At 39.0% G+C, this 18,983-nt stretch overlaps 2 protein-coding genes across 3 annotated transcripts in view; both read left to right on the forward strand.

Moving 5' to 3' along the window:
- Positions 1 to 787: 787 nt before the first annotated feature.
- Positions 788 to 8,176, forward strand: GLO1 (glyoxalase I). Of its 2 annotated transcripts, none has more exons than XM_036380829.1 (6): positions 788 to 914; positions 1,898 to 1,980; positions 3,134 to 3,274; positions 4,050 to 4,117; positions 5,019 to 5,108; positions 6,999 to 8,176. In XM_036380829.1, the coding sequence occupies exons 1-6, from the start codon at positions 834 to 836 to the stop codon at positions 7,085 to 7,087; spliced, it is 552 nt and encodes a 183-aa protein (XP_036236722.1). In that variant the 5' UTR covers positions 788 to 833; the 3' UTR covers positions 7,088 to 8,176. The 2 variants fall into 2 exon arrangements, with proteins under 2 accessions (XP_036236722.1, XP_054370362.1); XM_054514387.1 differs by having other exon boundaries at positions 840 to 919.
- Positions 8,177 to 9,781: 1,605 nt separating this feature from the next.
- BTBD9 (BTB domain containing 9) overlaps positions 9,782 to 18,983 on the forward strand; it is a 115,777-nt gene continuing 106,575 nt past the window's right edge. The window contains 5 exon segments of the mRNA XM_036380246.2: positions 9,782 to 9,844; positions 11,654 to 11,820; positions 16,771 to 16,940; positions 16,942 to 16,982; positions 17,515 to 17,878. Of these exon segments, the coding sequence (XP_036236139.1) occupies positions 11,739 to 11,820; positions 16,771 to 16,940; positions 16,942 to 16,982; positions 17,515 to 17,878 (657 nt within the window). The 5' untranslated portion in view covers positions 9,782 to 9,844; positions 11,654 to 11,738.

An 18,983-nucleotide genomic window follows, 5' to 3' on the forward strand; every position in this document is an offset into this window, starting at 1 on the left:
ATGCCACGTTTCAGCTAAGTAATGCCACAGTCAGGGAAGCTCCTTCCCTTTGGTCCTTATGTTGTCTTGAATGCAGGCTTGTTACCTGTGCAGCATCAATTCACACACTGAGGCAAAATATTTCTACTTTTTATTCTAGTTTGCGCCAAATAGAGAGCTGAGTGGTAACACACAAAATGCTGGCTCCCCAATAATCAAAACTTCACAGTATTTATAAATTTCAACAAGCAAAGGCATCAGCATTCATTAGTTACAAATTACATAACCTTGCTATTCATTAGTACTCAACCTCGTATTTCCTAGTTGTGTCTCTTTGCTAGTTGTGTCTCTGCTAGTTGTGTCCACAGGTGCAATTCTTCCTTCCATTTGAGTCTGGGATCTGTCTTGAGTGGGTGGTCAATGAGTCAGAGTTGCAATTGCCCATTGCTGGGATTATCTTTTTGCCACTTACTGCTCAGTTTTGCTGACTTCACTCTTGGTGGCTCTAGTCCAGACAGCCCATTCATCATGTAGGATTGCTTTCCCTTTTCCTTAAAACAGAAGATTAACCAAGCAGACGACGTTCACAATGTAGTTGCTTAATCATAACTGTGCAGATAAAACTAATGACTAAGAGAAAAACAAAAATTTAAAAGCTTGATTCAGAGCTTGAGGGACTCGCTACGAGTTAGGGATGAACTGGCAGACCTCGACCTGATCCCACACCTTCGCAGCACGCCTCGGGCACCCTTGCGAGAGAGCGGCCGGACCGCCGGGGGCGTGGGGCGCAGCGCCGCCTTCCCGTCTCCTCCTCCTCCCCTTCCTCCTCCTCCCCTCCGCCCTCCTCTCCCGACATGGCGGCCCCCGCGGAACCCAGTGGGCTCACGGACGAGGCAGCCTACGCTGCCTGCTCGGAGCCGGATGCCAGCACCAAGGTGGGGTGGGTGGCGGTGACGGGCGCGGCCCGGGGCCGTGGCGCCCGCTCCTTCCCGGTCCCCTCACGGCGCCTCAGCGGGTGGACGTGCGGGGCATGGGAGCCGGCATGGGGCCCGGCCGGGTCCCGGCGGGGCAGCGAAGGGTGGCCGGGTCCGGAGCTGCCCTGGCGGGCTGTCTGTCAGGCAGCCCGGCGTGGTTCGGGGTCGTGGCGAGGGGCGGCCGGGCCGGTCCCTGTGAGCCGCTGAAGCCCGCGGGGCGCGCTCGGCCGGGCCCGCGGCTGTCCCGGCTCTGAGCGAGCGCTCAGCGGCGCTTCGGCCAGTCCCTGCCCGGGCGGCAACACAAAAATGCGTGAAAACGCCACAAACCTCTTTACTTTTTATTAGGAGAACGTTGTAGTTGAATTATTAATTTATTTTTTTCCCCCTGTTACCTCTGTCAATTATTATACCACTCACTTTGTATCCACTTGATCGTTCACAAGCCTCTTGGTATATCGTTGCCTTGGGGCTTCAAGAAAATATCCTTACAGGGTGCTAGGCCGGTTTTGCTGCTAAAATATAATCGAGCTTGACAGAAGTTCAATACCTGTGCCATGAAATAATAAAAATAATGAGCTCAGGAGTCTAGGAGGCTCAATATTGAATATTCATGTGTCTGTTGCACTTGTGTGTGAAGTTGTTTATGTATGCTACAGTCCCTAAAAGGATAATAAATATAAGGATACTCTGTTTTGATGCATCTGATAATACATATTGAATGATACCACTCATGGGATTGTTTATTTGTTTTAAACATTATGTTACAAAGATGTATTTATTTAACAAAAATTTGTATGTATAGAATCAGGACAAAAGGTTTACTTTACTTGGAGTAATTATCTTTGTTACTTCTGAGCCTCCTGGTTTTAGAGTCCTTACTAACTGGCATCACCCATAATTCAATTCTGGTTGATGTATAAAGTATAAACCTTTTTTCCCCACAGGATTTTATATTTCAGCAGACAATGTTAAGAGTAAAGGATCCGAAGAAATCATTGGATTTTTATACAAGGATACTTGGAATGACGTGAGTAGAATCTGAATGCCGTGACTTATCAGAAACTTTTTTTTTGTTCTTCTGAAAATAACTATTTTTTTGGGATGTAATTATATTAATTGGTCTAACTACATAAACAATGCTGTCCCATCAGCTGATGCTTAGTTGGATGGTCTGGCAGTAAGCTGTAGATGCCTAAGCTGCAAATGAACTAATATTGGCCTTGACTAGAAATTTCTTTTTTTCTTAAATAGGTCATTAATTATCAGGGAACAGCTTGCTTACTTCCTCTTCACTGAGCCTGCAGCTAACTGGTAACTTTTATGACTGTGCTTATAATGAGGAGGCTTATGACTGCCTCCAATCACATGAGAATAAATCAATAAAGGGTGAAGACAAAGTCCAGGCTCAGTCTTTTGGAGAGGGCTTTTGGAAGGCAGATGCCATGCAGTAGCTTAACACATTTATGCTGGGGCTTTTTGTGCATTCTTAGCATTTATTTATGTTTTTGAACATTTTGAAATGAGTCCAGACTAAAGTAAAATAAATTACTTCCAGTGTAGTGAAAATGTGTGAAAATAAAAATTAAATACCTTGTAAAAAAGAAATGAGATTAATTTTGCATGCTTACTTGTTCCAGTTAAATGTCCTACATAAAAATGTATGCTTCATGTATTTTTAATTGATTAAACTGTCACATCTGAAAGGGATTTTATCATTATAGCTAGCTATTGAAACTGTAAATGTATTTCATCCAAAGGTATGTTTGCTGTGTTCTTAAACTTTGTCTGGTACCAGTGAGCTCTCTAGAATGAATAAGATTGAAAGTAGATCTTTTTATTCCTTGGTGAAATTTTAAAGTGGTTAAAGGTTTTCCTGTGAAAACACAGTCAAGTTACAGCGTGACAATCTGAAGATCCAAGCCTTTGTGCTGACTTTTCTATTCAGTTACTGATAGTTTGGTTTTTAAACATCTGATTCTTTTAAATTTTGTAGGTTTGTAATGTGTTCTGGGGTATTTTTATTTGATAGTTTAAAATGTAGCTATTTTAAGGTGTGGATTATAGAAGAACAAAAATTCAAACAAAAAATAACTTTTCTATAGGAGAAGCATCTTGGTTTATTTGCAAGCTGACTGACTACCTTTTTAAGTTACTATTTCAAAATAATTGTTGCCCTTTAGACTGCTTCAAAAATTTGACTTTCCTACTATGAAGTTCTCACTCTATTTCCTGGGGTATGAAGATAAAAACGATATACCGAAAGATAAAGCTGAGAGAACACCATGGACCTTCTCTAGAAAAGCTACACTTGAACTGACACAGTAAGTATTTACATAAGGAGAGATGACACTTTGCTAACAGTGATTAAACAGTATTGGGTAAGTGTAAATCCCATTAGACTGAATAAAAAATTGTTACTGTGGATACATCTTCACTGTCATACAAGCTTACAATATATCCAAGATTGGATACTTGGAAAGGTTAATCTTCCTCTTTCAGAGCTCTTTCAAACTGCTAGGTGAACACTAATATGAAACAGTACTTGATATATTTTATATGCATGCCATGTGTGTAAGTAATTTAGGGACCTTTCTTTGGATCCCCAAAGCATCCTAATAATTGGTAACTATTGCTTTTGGAATCTAATCTGAAGAGGTATTAAGTCAAAACATGTGCTTCCTGTAAACAGGACAATTCGGTTAATGCTACTAATCATTATAATTGTGCAGACACAATCTCCTAAATGCTGTCTTAACTGCATGACCTGTTACCCTCACTTGCTGTTCCCCAGTGATGGGTAGCTCAACTGATTTATGCAGCAAAACCTCCCTAAGCTGAATGAGACAGGAGTATTCCTGACTCATTCAAATGTAGAGCCTAAATAATAGTGAAGGAATGTGAACATGCTGGATTAGTCCCAAGACCATCCCTGGAGCCCATGACTAGGGAAGATCTTTGTAGCTTAATGAATGCAGCCAACAGCTGAAAGTCTCTGGTTTTTTAGGAGAAACAATTTACCCTCCCCAAGGAAACTGAACATTTAGGATTAGTTAATTTTAATGCTTTTCTTCAATATGTAATAATTACTTCTTACAGCAACTGGGGCACTGAAAATGATGACAGTCAGTCTTACCACAATGGCAACTCAGATCCCCGAGGATTTGGTAGGTCTTCAGTCTTGTGTTTATAGTTTTTAACATTTGAAATAAAATGTACTAACTCTTGGAAAGCAGAAAACTTGCCTTTCATCCTTTATCTCTCTTCTTTCAACATGTATACTGTGAAGGATAATGAAAATAAATGAAGCAATGTGTTTCAGAGTAATGAGCCATAGTTTCACTCTTTATCAAGAATCTAATCCTCTGGCAAGCAAACACATGCTAATTGTAACTACTGAGTGAAGAACATCAGTTGTGGTTGTGTATTAGATTATCATGGTGCTTAAACTGATTTAATCTTGGATTTCTGCTGTATAATCCACTAGTTAATGATTTTAAGGTAGGAGGACAATTCCATTCATCTATAGCACTGAGGATATTATTTGTGTGGCTTGATTTGATACTCTGAGTGCTTGAAAGGTCACTGCTGTGAAATAAGTTTTCACACTTGGTCCAGCCACTTGACATTTAAAGCTCCTGAAGTGATTTGTAAGCTCAGTCCTTGCATAGCACAAGTGTCAGTCTCTGCAAAAACAGCATTAATGATAAACTCCATGTGCTGTCAAACAGAGCAAATACAACAAAATTCTGTTATGGAGCTCTGCTTCAAGGAAGAACATGCTGATATAACAGTTTGATTGAAAATCTTGTTTTTTCCTATTCTAAATAAAAGTTCTTGTCTAAACAACACAAGATACTTCAACTCTAACATTTGTATTTAAAAGGCATTATCAAAAGACAACTGTTTGAAGAAGAATAATGTTAATACCCAAAACGCTCTTCCTGGAGTTTGTTCTTAAATATAGTCATAGTTTATGTGAACTACAGCATGAAATACTAAACTAACTTTCACAGAACACTCAGCAATATTTATAATGCACTTCACTCTTTTTACCTTCTTGCACAGGACACATTGGAATTGCTGTTCCTGATGTCTATAAAGCTTGTAAGAGGTTTGAAGAACTAGGAGTGAAATTTGTGAAAAAACCAGATGATGGTAAGTCTTGATCAGAAATGCAAGTAAATTTTTTTTTTTGGTTTTAATATATTCTGTCTATGAGATCTTCCTGGAAAGCTGGGTAATGTGTTGCTAGGAGTTGCCACTGCTTAGAGGTTTCTAGAACCAGTTACTCCCGCACCGCCTTATAGAGTGGGCAAAACTGGCAATAGATCCATCCCAGTAACAAGAATACATCAATCTGCTACATGCCTTTTGTATGCAGCCTGACCTTCAGTAAAATTCACATTCTCTATTGATGTCATAGTTTACATGTAATCTATACTACTCCCTAGAGTTGTTACAGAATTTACTGTAACATGGATCAAATTTACATGGCACATCTGCTTGGAAATAACAAGGAATAACAATCTGCTTAGGAAAATAAGTCAGAAAACAATAATTCCTACTCATTTAAACTGAGTCATTCTTGACTTTTCTGGGTATTTTCATGTAAATCCACCTAACACCTACTATACAACCTACTAGTTATTATATTTTTAACTGGTTTTTTTGAGCTTTGGTAGGAATAGCCCCATTAGTTTGTATCATAATTGACTTGCATAATGTATAGCACAAATGTCTAGAGAGTATATAAGCACAGAATGTGTATGTGAAAATACTGCAAAATTCAGAAGTGGTGAGAAGTCTTGCATTTTTCAGCTGGATTCTCTTTCATAAAAAGACCTCATGAGATTTTTAGAACTGATGCATTCAAAAACAGACATGTAATACTAGTAATTGAAAAGAGATTTAAGTGATTTTCATCTTATTCACTGTGTTCTCAGCTGAAGCAAAATAAGAAATATAGCTGAAAACTTGACTTGATTTCTTAAATTAAGAATAGATGTTGTTATTTCTAGCATTTTAGAGTTTCTGAGCCTTTTTTAATTTGTCTGTTTGTTAAACAGTGAGAGGCTTGAAATGACAGTTGCTGACTTAGAGCTGTGCAGTGGTAGGAATGAAAGTACATAGAAGTACAAACTTAGACTATGGAGAGAATCAGAAGAACTCCTGAAGCAGACAAGGCGTGGGAGCAGAACAAAACTCATCTTTAAAATTCAGAAACAAAATTGATGCAGCAAATGCCAAGGAGGAGGAGGAAGTTTTGGGCTTTACATTGTTTGCAGAGCAGGCTGGGAGATCAAGCATGGGGTTTACTTTCCTGCCTTACTGATCAAACATCTATTTTCTCAGTTGTTTTTGTGACTAGAATACATTAAGAGCTAGGCTGGGTCTGTTACAGTAAATAACTTAATGGAGCAACTATAACTACAAGTGTATGGTTAACACTTCAATATAACATGTTAAGCTGTGCTATCCTGATCTACTGTTGAAAACAACTTTTGGGGATCCTGTTTTAAGGAATAATATGTTTTCCAACAGTAAAATTTATAACAATCCTGTCCTGCATTTCTTTGCTTTATGAAGTGATGCAGAAGTGTACTGTAAACCACATCAGAGGTAAAAATTTTATGGTAAAATTTCAGTGTGGAGTCGGGAATGATGGGAGATGAACAGGGCAGAGGAACACAGGATTTTACACCTGCAAAGCCAGCTCAAGAAAATATATCAAAACATCCCCAGAGCACAAAAATATTTTTCTGAATTTCAACAATGAACACTTACAGGGGCAAAAACTTCAATCAACAAAAGATGGAATTCCAAAGTGACTTTTAACTATAGCTCTATTGAGAGTAGGATTGACAGTTTGGCATACAAAGATCTAATGCTGATTAAAAGCTAATCTGGATGTTTTTAGAATTATCCATCTAAATTTGAACTATTTCTCATGCAAAAGGGAAAAAAAATGTTTTTCAAAGTAGTCATAGTTGACATTTAGAACCAGTCATGTATTCTTAATTTTATCTTTTTTTTTTCCCCTAATAGGTAAAATGAAAGGACTTGCATTTGTTCAGGATCCTGATGGCTACTGGATTGAAATTTTGAATCCTAACCACATGGTGACTCTCACTTAGTGCTAGTGAAGTATATTCTGTAACAGAGACCCACTTTCAGACTGCTGGAGAAAATCTGTAACAGTTTTGTGATATTTGCTTAATAGAGAGGAATCAGTCATGTTCAGAGTCTCCTCCAAAACTATCCCCTGGGACCTCACTTGGATTCCTTTTCTCTTGTCCTGTGATGTCACTGCAAATTGTTTCCAGTTAGGAATACTCAATCACTTTCTGGAAGAGCACTTAAACAGATTGTCCTTTTGAACATTGATTATGTTAATATTTCAATAAACATTGTCAAAAGATACGTGACCAGAAGCTCACTGCATTTCACACTGATTAAACTAGCAATGACAACAACTGTGTTACTACTGATGAGTATCAATGAGGCAGCAAAAAGAAACTTCAGTATATTTATTTATGAAGTCAAAAGATCCTGAAGACTTCGTATCCTATCTTGTATACTAGAAAATAAAATGTCAGGCTAATTTTGACTGGAGTAGTAGCGTGCTTATAAAAGTCATAATCGTACTTACATTATTCCAAGCAAAATTCTTTTAAGGAGCAGCCTTAAGCAGTCTTGCAAAAAGAAATTTTACAGAGGGAATAAATCTGTAGAGCAGAAAGAATTCCGTCTTTCAGCTCAGCTTCTGACTGCTGATGACAGCCAAGAGAAGAGGTCTCATAGTTGCTAACTCACAGTAACCCTTGTCTCTTTCAACACTAGGAAGAACTTGCTCATAATTTTTGTTTCAGTAGAAGCCTGGGGCTATATTTGACTTAAATGCTCTGTATATTCTGCCTTAGGAAATTAATGAAAAAGACTATCTAAAACAACAGTTTCCTACTACTGGACATTTGATCTGCCCTCCAAAAACAAGTGATGGTACATACCTGTGAGCAGCAGGAAAACATGTAGCATTTCCATGTGTTACACAAACTATAAAACCCTCTGCCTTGTCTTACTCTGGTTTGAATAGCACCTAACTTCTTCAGTTATGTGGCTACCAACTAATGTGTAGTGTAACCAAAGGCTAACGAATAGTGTAAAGGCATTGCAGTTCACTTCTCAATAAAGCATTGGTGAAAACTACGAAACATTTAAAAGCATGATGATGTGTTGCTTTGCTTATTGCTGGATTCTAGATGACTGAAAGGCTCGCTGTTTTGCTTTGAGGATTCTGTTTTGAATCATTGTACTCAGCAGTGAAATTTCCAGTGGTCCTTTTCTGTGGACTCTTCACAGACGTCACTGGTCCATCTCTCTGTCTCCTGGACAGTCTTGGAACCCCAATCAATTGCCAATGCCAAAGGGAGTTGGTCACCTAAAAACTGGGTGAGGCTTGACCCCAGCTTCTCCTGTCATATGTTGGTCCCAAATGGTGGAAGGCCCTGGAAAGCCCCCATGTGAGCAGAAAAGCCACACTGTGGAAAGCCAGTGTCCACAAAGGAGACAGAGGAGTCCTGCAAATTTATTCAAATAAGGGGAGAGAGTTCACTGGGGCACACCTGTTATAAACTCGCAGCCTCATGTTGCCCTCTTCCTTTTCCCATTGGCTGAGGTACTAGGAAGGTACAGCCTTCCTGAACTGCCTACCACATATTTCCTCCTTAAACATTTTCCCCCAAAGTTGAGAATCTCAGGCTTGTGCATGGACCCATTTGTTGTTTCAGGAGTCAAACTTCTGGGCTCTAACAAACCTATGGCTTGAAGTTGGTAGAGACATTAGGAACTATTTCAAAGACATTAACACCTATACCGTGCCTATGGAATTACTTGGAAAGACATTTGCACACATCTTTCCTATCATGTAGTCCAGTGGATAACTACATAAGTAGGAGCAGGCTATGCTAAAGCTTCTCTGCTTAGTAATCAAAATTTACTCTAAGCATGTTGGCTAATCTTGTAGTGACCCTTGGTTTTTTATATGCTTGACAAAGTGTAGACATGATAGATTTTGAGTTAGTAAAGAGGAAACTAGTAAAAATCCACTGGCATCTACAAACTAGTTATAGAAGTATCATGAAGTGGGCAAGGTGTGAGTTTGGGTTTTTTTGAGAAAAAAGGTACTGCTGCTTGTCATACTGAGAACTAATTTAAAACAGTATGCAAACAGGAAATCCATGAATAAACTACTAAAGAAAAACACTTAATGGTAAGTCTTTTAAACTGCAACGTTTTTAAAATATTTTAGATGTAGAAAATTTCTGAAATTGTTTCATGTTCTCACTGATTACAGGCCGCTATTTTTGGTTCTTCCAAGGAAGGCTTCTTTTCTTCTAAATAAAGCATGGCATTAAATAGCGTGTAGTGCTTTGCCTCTCGGAGGGCTTAAATTTAGCTTCATGCAGTGCAACCGAAGTCACTCTCACGGTTACATAGCGACAGGCCCACATTCCCCATTCCCGCTGGGAGAGAAGCTCTCCTGACGCAGGAAAGCAGGACACGCACCGGAGGGCAGGAGCTACGCACGCCGCTACCAAGGAAACAGGGCTTTTGAACGCAGCCAAGGAGCAGCGGGCCGGTAGCGGGGAAGGTTAAACACCACTCGCTGTTCCGCACTCCCCGGTGTCCGGCCGCGCCGCTGTGTCCAGCCCGCCCGCCGCTCTCCAGGGGCGGAGCAGGAAACGCGGCGGCGGCGGCGGCGCTCCCGCGGCGCGCCGGGACCTGCTTGCGTCACACGCAGGCCGCTGCTGCCCGGTGACGTCAGCGCGCCGCGGGGTGACGTATGAGCGGCGGCGGGGCGGGGGGAGGAGGCCTCGGCGGCGGCGGGGCCGGTGAGTCCCGCGGGCGGGAGGGCGTGGCGGCCGCGACCCCCCGGCCGAGCGGGGTTCCGAGGCTGCCCGGGGTCCTGAGGTGCTGCCGTCGGCGGCTCCCGCCGGGCGCGGGCAGGGCGGGCCGGGCCGGGGGAGCGCCGCCGTCCGGGGAAGGCGGCGGGCGCGTTTGGCGGGGAAGCGGTTTCACATGAAGTGCCTTGTTGTGGAGGCGAGGGAGGGGGCGGCCGAGCGGGCCGGGGTCGCTTCGCTTGGCGCCTTCCGAGCTGCGGGTCGGTGGCGGCCCGGGCTGCCCTGGGCGCGACCTTGGGCGCATCGCCGGCTCCGCTCCGCGCCCGCCTCACCTGGCGCCCCCTCGTCCTGCCCCTGGCTGGCTCCTCAAGGCCCTGCTGTTGCAGTCTAATTCGAATTTTATTTCTTAAAAAGTATAAGTTCGGTATTTTGACGCTGTCGCGGTACTCAATGTTTTACCTGGTGCTTTGGTGTCGTAGTAGTTCACTCTGCAAGTTACTCACTACTGTGATTCATTGGAATTACTCTTAGCTTAGAAGACATCAGATTTAAAAAAAACCAACTTGATGTTAACTTGCTAGCAATCTGCCAGTGATCTCGCTTGCCGAGCAATGTCTTTTGCTCATGTTTTTAAACAGCACACAGACCTCCTTAAAGTCCTGTGCTGGAATAATTTAAGCTTTTATGTGTTTCAGGATTTAATTTGAGCCTGCTCACAGAGCAAGTGTATTTGATGTGTCTTCTGTTACAATTCTAAATCAGCTGCTAGAAGTGTTCCGTTGAGATATTTACTCAAATTTAACAAAAAAAGACCCCGAGAATTTTCATTAATGGCTTTTTAATGTCTTTTGATAACACAGGCCAACTTGATAACATGCATTACTTATAGGAAAGATACTTACATATTACATTTTGATCCTCAAAAACCAGGAGACTTTCTTTGCAAAAAGCTTGGATTTGATTTGCAGGATTAAGGTGTGATTACTTCCTAGTTCATGAGACTACCTAAAAATATTTTTTTCTGCCTTCTCCTCCTTTGTTCTCTTAACCATATCCCATAAAGAAAATTAGAGTGACCCATATGAGAGAATTCATAGATCAAGATATCATCCATTTGGCAAATTAAATACAGTTTATTTTTCCTCCTGGAAGGTTTGATGGGAAGATTAACAGTAATTTGTAATTGTTGAGAGAGACTCATTATGTTGGTTATGTATTTAAGCAAGTCAATTTCTCCATTTCCTGACCTTACAGTTTTGTTTTGGTTTCCTGTTTAAAAAAAGGCTCGTGCAATAGAAAGGTCAGCAACTGCCTTAAGTTTTGTAAAAAAAACAACCACCAAAACCCAAACAGAACCCCTAAAACTTTAGTTAGGCAAGAACACTTGGAGAATTTTGTCCGTGTAGGGAATAAAGCATGTGTGATACAGTTTGTACAGACCTGGTTTAATTAGGACACCTATCTGGGAAAATGGTGTTTTCAGGGACGTTAATGCTGAGATGTAACAGAAATGTCAGGATGGAATTTTTTGGCTTATAATGAATATGGCAGTGTGGTTTTAACCATCACTGTCTTCTGTGATGGTTAAAAATATTAACAGTCAAAATTAAATTATGATGACTCAGAATAGCAATACTATTCCTGCGTTCTGTTTTTAGAAGTTTTCCCATTAAATTGAAGGCTTTTTAAAGAATTTATTTCTGCAAGAAGTTGAATTGAGAAATACGCATCTGTCTCACTTTTGTCATAAGGCTTTGTGCTCGTGGTTTCTCATGGTGTGTATTTCATGCATTGTTCCAGGAAATGGTCCAGTTGTTGCTGTGCAGCTGGATGTTGCTGAATAACATTTCTATGAGCTTGCTGTTCAATCTGCCTGTTGTTCAGAATGGCGAAGAACCCTAATTTCCCAGAAGCGGGGAGTCTGCCTACAGGCTACGCGCACTGTAGGTCTTCAGACAGCTTCACCGGTGAGTGGACCCCATGTGTTTTCTTGAGATTTTAATGGTTTTGTTTTATGCCATTTTAACCAGGTTAATTTCATATATGTGTTATTAAATAATCTGAACTAAGTATATTGTTCTTTGTACTTTGCTAAACTTATTCCTTCTCTTCTGTGACAGGAAAGCATCTGAGCAGAATGTAAAATATTAGCGCTACAGCACTTAAGTGACAGGAATGTGTTTGCAGATGAGCAGGGCATAACTTCCCATATGCTTTGAGTCAAAACATTTTTTGGTACTAAATTGCTGTTTAGAATGCTGTGATTGGATGGTGTGGTTAGTTTCCATTAGTGTTACCATCTGCTTTCCTTTTAATCCTTTCACAACAGAAGGGTTGGAGATGAGACTTGAAAGTTCTGTGAATTGTGCTTATTTGAGCTTTCAAATTCTGTTTTTATAAAGTAGTATGGGTTGATTATGTTTTTTGTGGTTTTGGCTACAAAGTATCAAAACTTGTTTGGTGGTTTTGTTGGTTTTTTTTCCGTTACAATTTTCACTCAGGTTCAACTTTGATTGAACCAACCATTGTTACTTAGAAGTACAACGGAGCTAGGGTTCTGACAGAACCAAAGTATTTACACTCTGAATGTTGAAGTATTTACTGAAAATTCTGTTCCTGAGATTATATATTTATGAAAAGACATATGTGTATCCATTGAAAATAGAAAAACCATGTGATTTGAACCTGTGGTATGTTTGTACAGTAGTGTTACTGTTACATCTATCATGTTCTGTGAGTCTGTGGTAATAGAAATTGAAACTTAAGTAATATTTTACTGGAATTCATTTCCAATATATGAAGTAATTATGAAGTGATGAATTACAAAAAATTGAAATACTACTCAAGTGCCATTTAATCAACTGAGAACCAATTTTTAGATAAAAGAGCAGCGTAAAATAATTACATTTAAGAAAATTCTCTTTGTGTAATTCTGATAAAAGTATTAGCTTTCTAGGTACAAACTAGAGTCTGTAGGAATTAGTTGTTTTAAGAGTATGAAATTATTTGCTCAGTGTTTATAAATTGGACTTATTTGATGAAAAACTTACTTCCAGTAATAGTCTGTTTACTTGCATTTATTTCTAAAGTTTTGATAGAGCTATCAGTTATGTAAGAATTATTTATTCATGTTATATAAAATTTTTCTTCAAATAATTCATGATTAATTTCTTATAGTCAATTTTCTATACCTGGTAGAAAAACAACACTTTCATGTTTCATTGAAGCAGCACTGCTTTTCAGAGGATTCCTCAATGTTAGCCTAAATGAGGGATGAAGAGACTGAATGCTGATCTTTCATTGCAACTGAGAGTTGTTTAGAAAGGATGTCATTGTTGTGTTTGCTGAATTTCCAGATGATGTTTTTGTATCCCATAACATGTTACAGATTACCTACTGAGTAGAAATACAGGAGACTGCAAGCATGGAGGGGGTGGTTGTTTCTCCAGGCACAGCACACATTATGTAGTATTGCATGCTGCCTTATGTCATTAATACTAGGCTGCATTTTTCACATGCTCGTTGTTGAAGATGGCCACCAAAGAGGGTGTCTTTCAGTGAGGTCATAGAAGTGGTTTGTAGGCCTTAGGACTTAACAAATGCTTTTTCAGATTGTTGCAGTTCTAATGGTGCCTCAAAATCACTGAGAAGACTGTTTTGTTTGTTGATTTCTTGTCATGACCAAAGCTGCAGCAGCTGACTCCTGAAGCAGTTAATTAGCTCTGAATACCTCCTGGAAATAGGTTACAGTGCTGGCAGCAGGCTTACAAATGGCATGTTCTTTGACTTCCAGGAAGAGTAAGCATCTGTATTCTCTGAAAAGGTGATGTTGTTTGATGACAGAAGAGCCAGAGGGAGCTTCAGGAAGGGTTCTCTGCAAGTTCTTAGCAGCATCCATCTTTTTTTTTAGTCATAAATATTACTTTCGAATAACAGCTACAAAATGACATGTTTAGCTATACAGGGAAGTTGTGAGCTCAGTGCAATTTGGAGCAGCTAAAGAGGTTATTAAGTTTTACTTCCTCAAACAAGAAATGTACAGATCACTTAACGAGTTGCCTGAATTTGTACCATTAATTAATCCAGCCTAGGAAGTGAAGTCATGTATTATTTGGTTCTATATTTTGGAGGTAGGACTGTCTCACTGGTCTGCTTTATATGAAAAATCCACAATACAGACAAAACTTCTTTGGGAATCTGTACTAGTAGACAATAGATGAGTTGGCATGATTCTTCAATATACTGGTGGTACCCATAGCACACAGAAGAGGTATGAACATGGTTTTGTAAAGGTGGCAGTGCCCAACACTTTGGGTCATTCAAACATTTGAAAGGCCTCCTCAGCTTGTAGCCATCATTTGAGTCCTGTATTTCCTGTGCTCAGCGGTTTTGTGTTTGAAACTGATGGTTGGAATAATACGTGGAACCAGCAATTTGGAGAGCATTACCCATCAGAAGAAATTTGCCTTGCTGCTTACACACAGGCCGATATCTAAATTTCTACTTTCATTGCTTGCTGTTCAGCATCTTGATGTTCATAAGGACTGGGCATCCTCGGGTCACTAGCAACTGTTCCCACTTCAGACTTTGCCCTCTTATATTCACTGATACTTGTTTAGACAGAGGTTTATGTACTCTTGAGAGGGAAGTGTGCTTTTGATTTTATTTGTTTATTTAACCTTAAATAGAAACAATTTCCCTTGAGCTTTTTGCCCTACTGGCACATGACAACATGCACAGCTACTGAAAGCAAAGTTAATGTGCAGCTGGTGGCACTCCCTTGTCTTCACTACTTTTACTCTCAGTTTTATTCAGACAGTACTTGTTCTTTTTAAAGACAAGAGTGGATTCAGGAAACAAAGAAGTAGAATGTAGTAAAAAAGTTGAAATAAAAATAGATTGTAAAATTAAAATGTGCCAATATTTGTAGATGGATGAAGTATCATAAATCAGTTCCTGAATCAACAAATGTTTAAACTAGTAGAAGAGAGATTATACAGAGTTCCTTGATGATGTGTAATTCACACATAGTTCGTTTGCCTGACTATTGCAAATGAAGATCAACAACAGCAATTATGGGTGTGGTATGGAAGTCTTCAAGGAGTACGCAGACCTGAGATTGCAGCTGAGTAACAAATAACATCTTTTTGCATACTCCCTCAGTGTAATAAAAAGTTTTGTATTTTGAGGACATTTCAATTTTACTGTTGTCTATAAAGTCTCAAACAATTATGTTGTGGTAAGTGGTATTGCTGGTACAAACAGATGTTGCTGGGCTGATGTAATCACCTTAATTTTGCTTCTTAGAAAGTAAATCTTACTGGAAGTGTATGTAGAATAAATCTAAATTGTCTTAACTAATTGTAAGTTAACCAATGCAAGTGGAAGAAATAGTCTGTTATGATGAAAACTTGAAAATTAATTTGCTTTCATGTCAGGATAGAAGAATGACTACAGTGTTCTGTGTTCCCATGGTTAGGCTGCCTCCAGTATCTTGGCCAGCGTTGCTGGTTCTGTGCTGTAGTGGCTTCACAGGCACACAGCTTCTAATTCAAGTCCCAGAGACAGCCAGGGGAAACCTGGGAGTTTGTTCCCATTTGTGTTGTGATCTATGATTGATTTAGTATGCTGTATTTTTTTCTTAAATTTTATTTTCTATTTCTATCACTTTTTGTTTAGTTTCATTTGAGATTCTTTGGGATTGTGTTTCCACAGTATCTTGATTTTGGATAAAGCATTTCCGTGTGTTCAAGTGCAGATAATAATTAACCCCAAGTGCATCTGATTTTTTACATATTTGCTCATAGTATTTTTACAGTAGAATGTAAAAGTGTATTTCTGTCATGAATATTTGACTTGAAGGATTCGTGTGTTAGGTGTGTGTAAGGTATGGCCTCATCATTTTCTTGGTTCATGTGGTACCGCACTTTTCTTCAGCACTGGATATCTGCCCGTTTTGAAAAGTGTCTAGTAACTGGAGCAGGGAAGATACCTCTGAAGGTATGGATGGTCATTATCTGAAACAACCAACCTCTTTTTAAAGAAAAGTAAACCAAAGTGTCACAGTAGAAGCCAATATAGGACCTAAATTCACTTTTGGATGCTCTTGCCATTGAGACTACAGAAAGTCTGTGTTGCCAAAAAAAACCAAAACTATAAAAAGCTTAAAACCTGTTGTGAATGAAGAAGAAACAAAAGAATTCTGCAGAAGATATGACTAATGCATTTATCTATATTACACATTAGTGGGCAATCTCCTAATTTTATGACTGATAGTTATGTTTACATACATTATATATATGTGTGTGTCTGTATATGTGTGCAGGAACAAAAAGTCATCAAGGAAGCTGAATGTAAAGAATAAGGAAAGTTGAACTGGACATTGTAAAGCTTTTCTCTCTGACAGACTTGGTTCTTAATTAAAAGTTTTCCTGATTGTTTTTTTTTTCTCCCAATTCTGAAAAGCTGAATAGAAATCTACAAAACCAGTTTTTATTTTTAACTGATTCTAGTACAGAGAGGAGAGTTAAGACTAAGCTTAATTGGTTACCTTGCTTATTTTACTTTGTGTGTGTGCATTTTAATTCAGATAAAAGTTGCTTTCTAATGGTAACATGATGTAAAATAGTTGAATTTTTAATTCCCTTTGTTGGTAACTTTTTCTTTTAAGTAAATAGGTTGACTGAATAACAAGGTGATAATTCTCTGAAATACTTAGCTAGAATTGTTGGTGCCAGCTGTGTTGAGTCTGGTTGAAAATGAACTTTCACAGAAAACCTCAGTTTCATTTTTCTTGTAATTATATAATTACTTAGATTAGTCACATTTTTTGTTGTTTTTTTTTTTTTTTTCAGTTATGCTTGCTATTCATGATATTATTGCCCTGTTTAATACTGCTTGCTTTCTTTGTGCTTTAGGTTATCAGTATCACCATCCCTCCAAGATGAGTAACAGCCACCCGCTTCGTCCGTACACGGCTGTGGGGGAGATCGACCACGTCCACATTCTGTCAGAGCACATTGGTGCCCTAATGAATGGGGAGGAATACAGTGACGTTACCTTTATTGTGGAAAAGAAGCGTTTTCCAGGCACACAGAGTCATCCTGGCTGCTAGATGCCATTATTTCAGGTGAGTAAGGCTTTTTGTCAGGTTCACAGGAAGTTTTTGTGCAGATGAGATAAACATTATTTCCCTGTGAACTTTTCAGGGTGTAATCATCTGTCCATTGAGTGTGACCTTTTCTGTGTGAATGCTTCCCAGCGCATCAAATCATTGTGTTCAAATAGAAAAAGATAAATACCATGTCACAGTGTTATTCTTTTGACCTTCATTAAATTGGATTTTGAAGGTAGTTTCACAAATTCAAGAGAAAGAGAACTTGAGAGCAGGAAAGTACTACTGCGAAGTTGTTTTGATTTCTCAGAGTATAAATGGTGTGTTTCTATTGAATATGGTCAGATAGCAAGCTTGATTTTGATGAATTGGAATTGAGAAGAGGTTTGGCTGACACAGACTAGAATATATATTTTAAAACTGGGAATAATACTAATCCAACTTTTTCTTAAGAGCTGGAAATTTTTCAATAGAAATACATTTAATATCCCAGTGAATTTTGCCAGAGGGATAAACTACTAACTAAACTCAACTCTCTTCCTTATAGAGCATTATTGTATGGAGGAATGAGAGAATCTCAGCCTGAAGCAGAAATTCCTCTTCAGGACACCACTGCAGAAGCATTTACCATGCTGTTGAAATACATTTACACTGGTCGTGCTACGCTACGAGATGAGAAAGAAGAGGTTCTTCTTGACTTCTTAAGCCTAGCACATAAATATGGATTCCCAGAACTGGAGGATTCCACATCTGAGTATCTTTGCACAATACTTAATATTCAGAATGTCTGTATGACTTTTGATGTTGCCAGTCTTTATTCTCTTCCCAAGTTAACTTTTATGTGCTGTATGTTCATGGATAGAAATGCCCAAGAGGTGCTCTCCAGTGAAGGCTTCCTGTCACTTTCTAAGGTATATCTTTAGTTTGTACTTCTTTTCCCCAAGAGTGCTGATTTCAATGATAATACAGTTTTGTGATGAAATACTAATGAGGGCACCAATTAAAAACTTGTGTAAGCTCATAGTTATTTTATGCTTGTGAAACTGTGATGGTTGGAAATGCTCAAGATAAGCCGAACTGAAAATTTTGGCAATCTGTTCTGAATTTTTCAGGTATTGACCAATCAATATAGTTTAATATACTATATCTAATGGAGTGTTCTAAAAGATGGCAGCAGGCAATCTAATTTTAATTTATCTTATTTCATCTGTTCCTGGTATAATATAATTTGACTTCTGAGTACTGCAGAGTGGAAGTCAGATATAGAATTGAATATGACAGGACATACTTTGTTCTATTAATACCTTGATACAGGCTTCATCAGTGATGGGTGAACTTTTCTGCAGGGTGAACTAAAGCATTCTGGAGATTACTGTGATTTATATGGCTGATTGTCATCATGCTCTGAACTTGCAGAATATGGTGGTGTGGTATGGTGGTTTGGGTTTTTTGTGTGTTATTTTTTTTTGTTAGATGCATAAATATTTGGGACTGAGGCTGTTCTACAAAGTTGAAATTTTGCATTTACTCTGGAGGGGTCTTTGGGCTGGACTTAGTAGCAAGAGTGTTTTCAAGTAGTGTTCACATGAAGCAGCAGAGCACCTTGAATGAATGATGCTTTAGTTGGGGCTTTTTAAAGTGTTTTTTTCTTAGGGGAAGAGCTGTGAAGGGTCCATTCCTTGAATGAGTATATGACCCTGCTGTAAATTACTCATTGTGTAAGGAAAAAAGATATTTTTTTTCTCTCTGTACTTTCTCATATGCCGTTTGTTAAAGCTGAGTTCAGAGAGTGTATTATCAATAAAGAAATGAGCAAATATCATTCATCAGGAAGTGTACACTTTGAGATCTTTGACACAGCCAGTGCTGGTATATAGGAGAGATCTTTCCATTTTCTAGGCAAGCTCCTGATGATTCTGCTAGCTAAGTGAAAATCAAAAAGCTGTTTGATTATTTGTGTTCTCATTTTGCAGTCAGTGGGTTTTCTACATGAATAAAAGCCACTGGAGTTTTTAT

The sequence above is a fragment of the Molothrus ater genome, chromosome 3 (assembly GCF_012460135.2).
Source record: "Molothrus ater isolate BHLD 08-10-18 breed brown headed cowbird chromosome 3, BPBGC_Mater_1.1, whole genome shotgun sequence".
NCBI classification, from domain to species: Eukaryota; Metazoa; Chordata; class Aves; order Passeriformes; family Icteridae; genus Molothrus; species Molothrus ater.

Coding starts and splice junctions, on each gene's coding strand:
- GLO1 (XM_036380829.1), top strand. CDS start 834: ATGGCGGCCCCCGCGGAACCCAGTGGGCTCACGGACGAGGCAGCCTAC. Junction 915..1,897: donor AGCCGGATGCCAGCACCAAG/GTGGGGTGGGTG, acceptor TTTTCCCCACAG/GATTTTATATTTCAGCAGAC. Junction 1,981..3,133: donor ACAAGGATACTTGGAATGAC/GTGAGTAGAATC, acceptor GTTGCCCTTTAG/ACTGCTTCAAAAATTTGACT.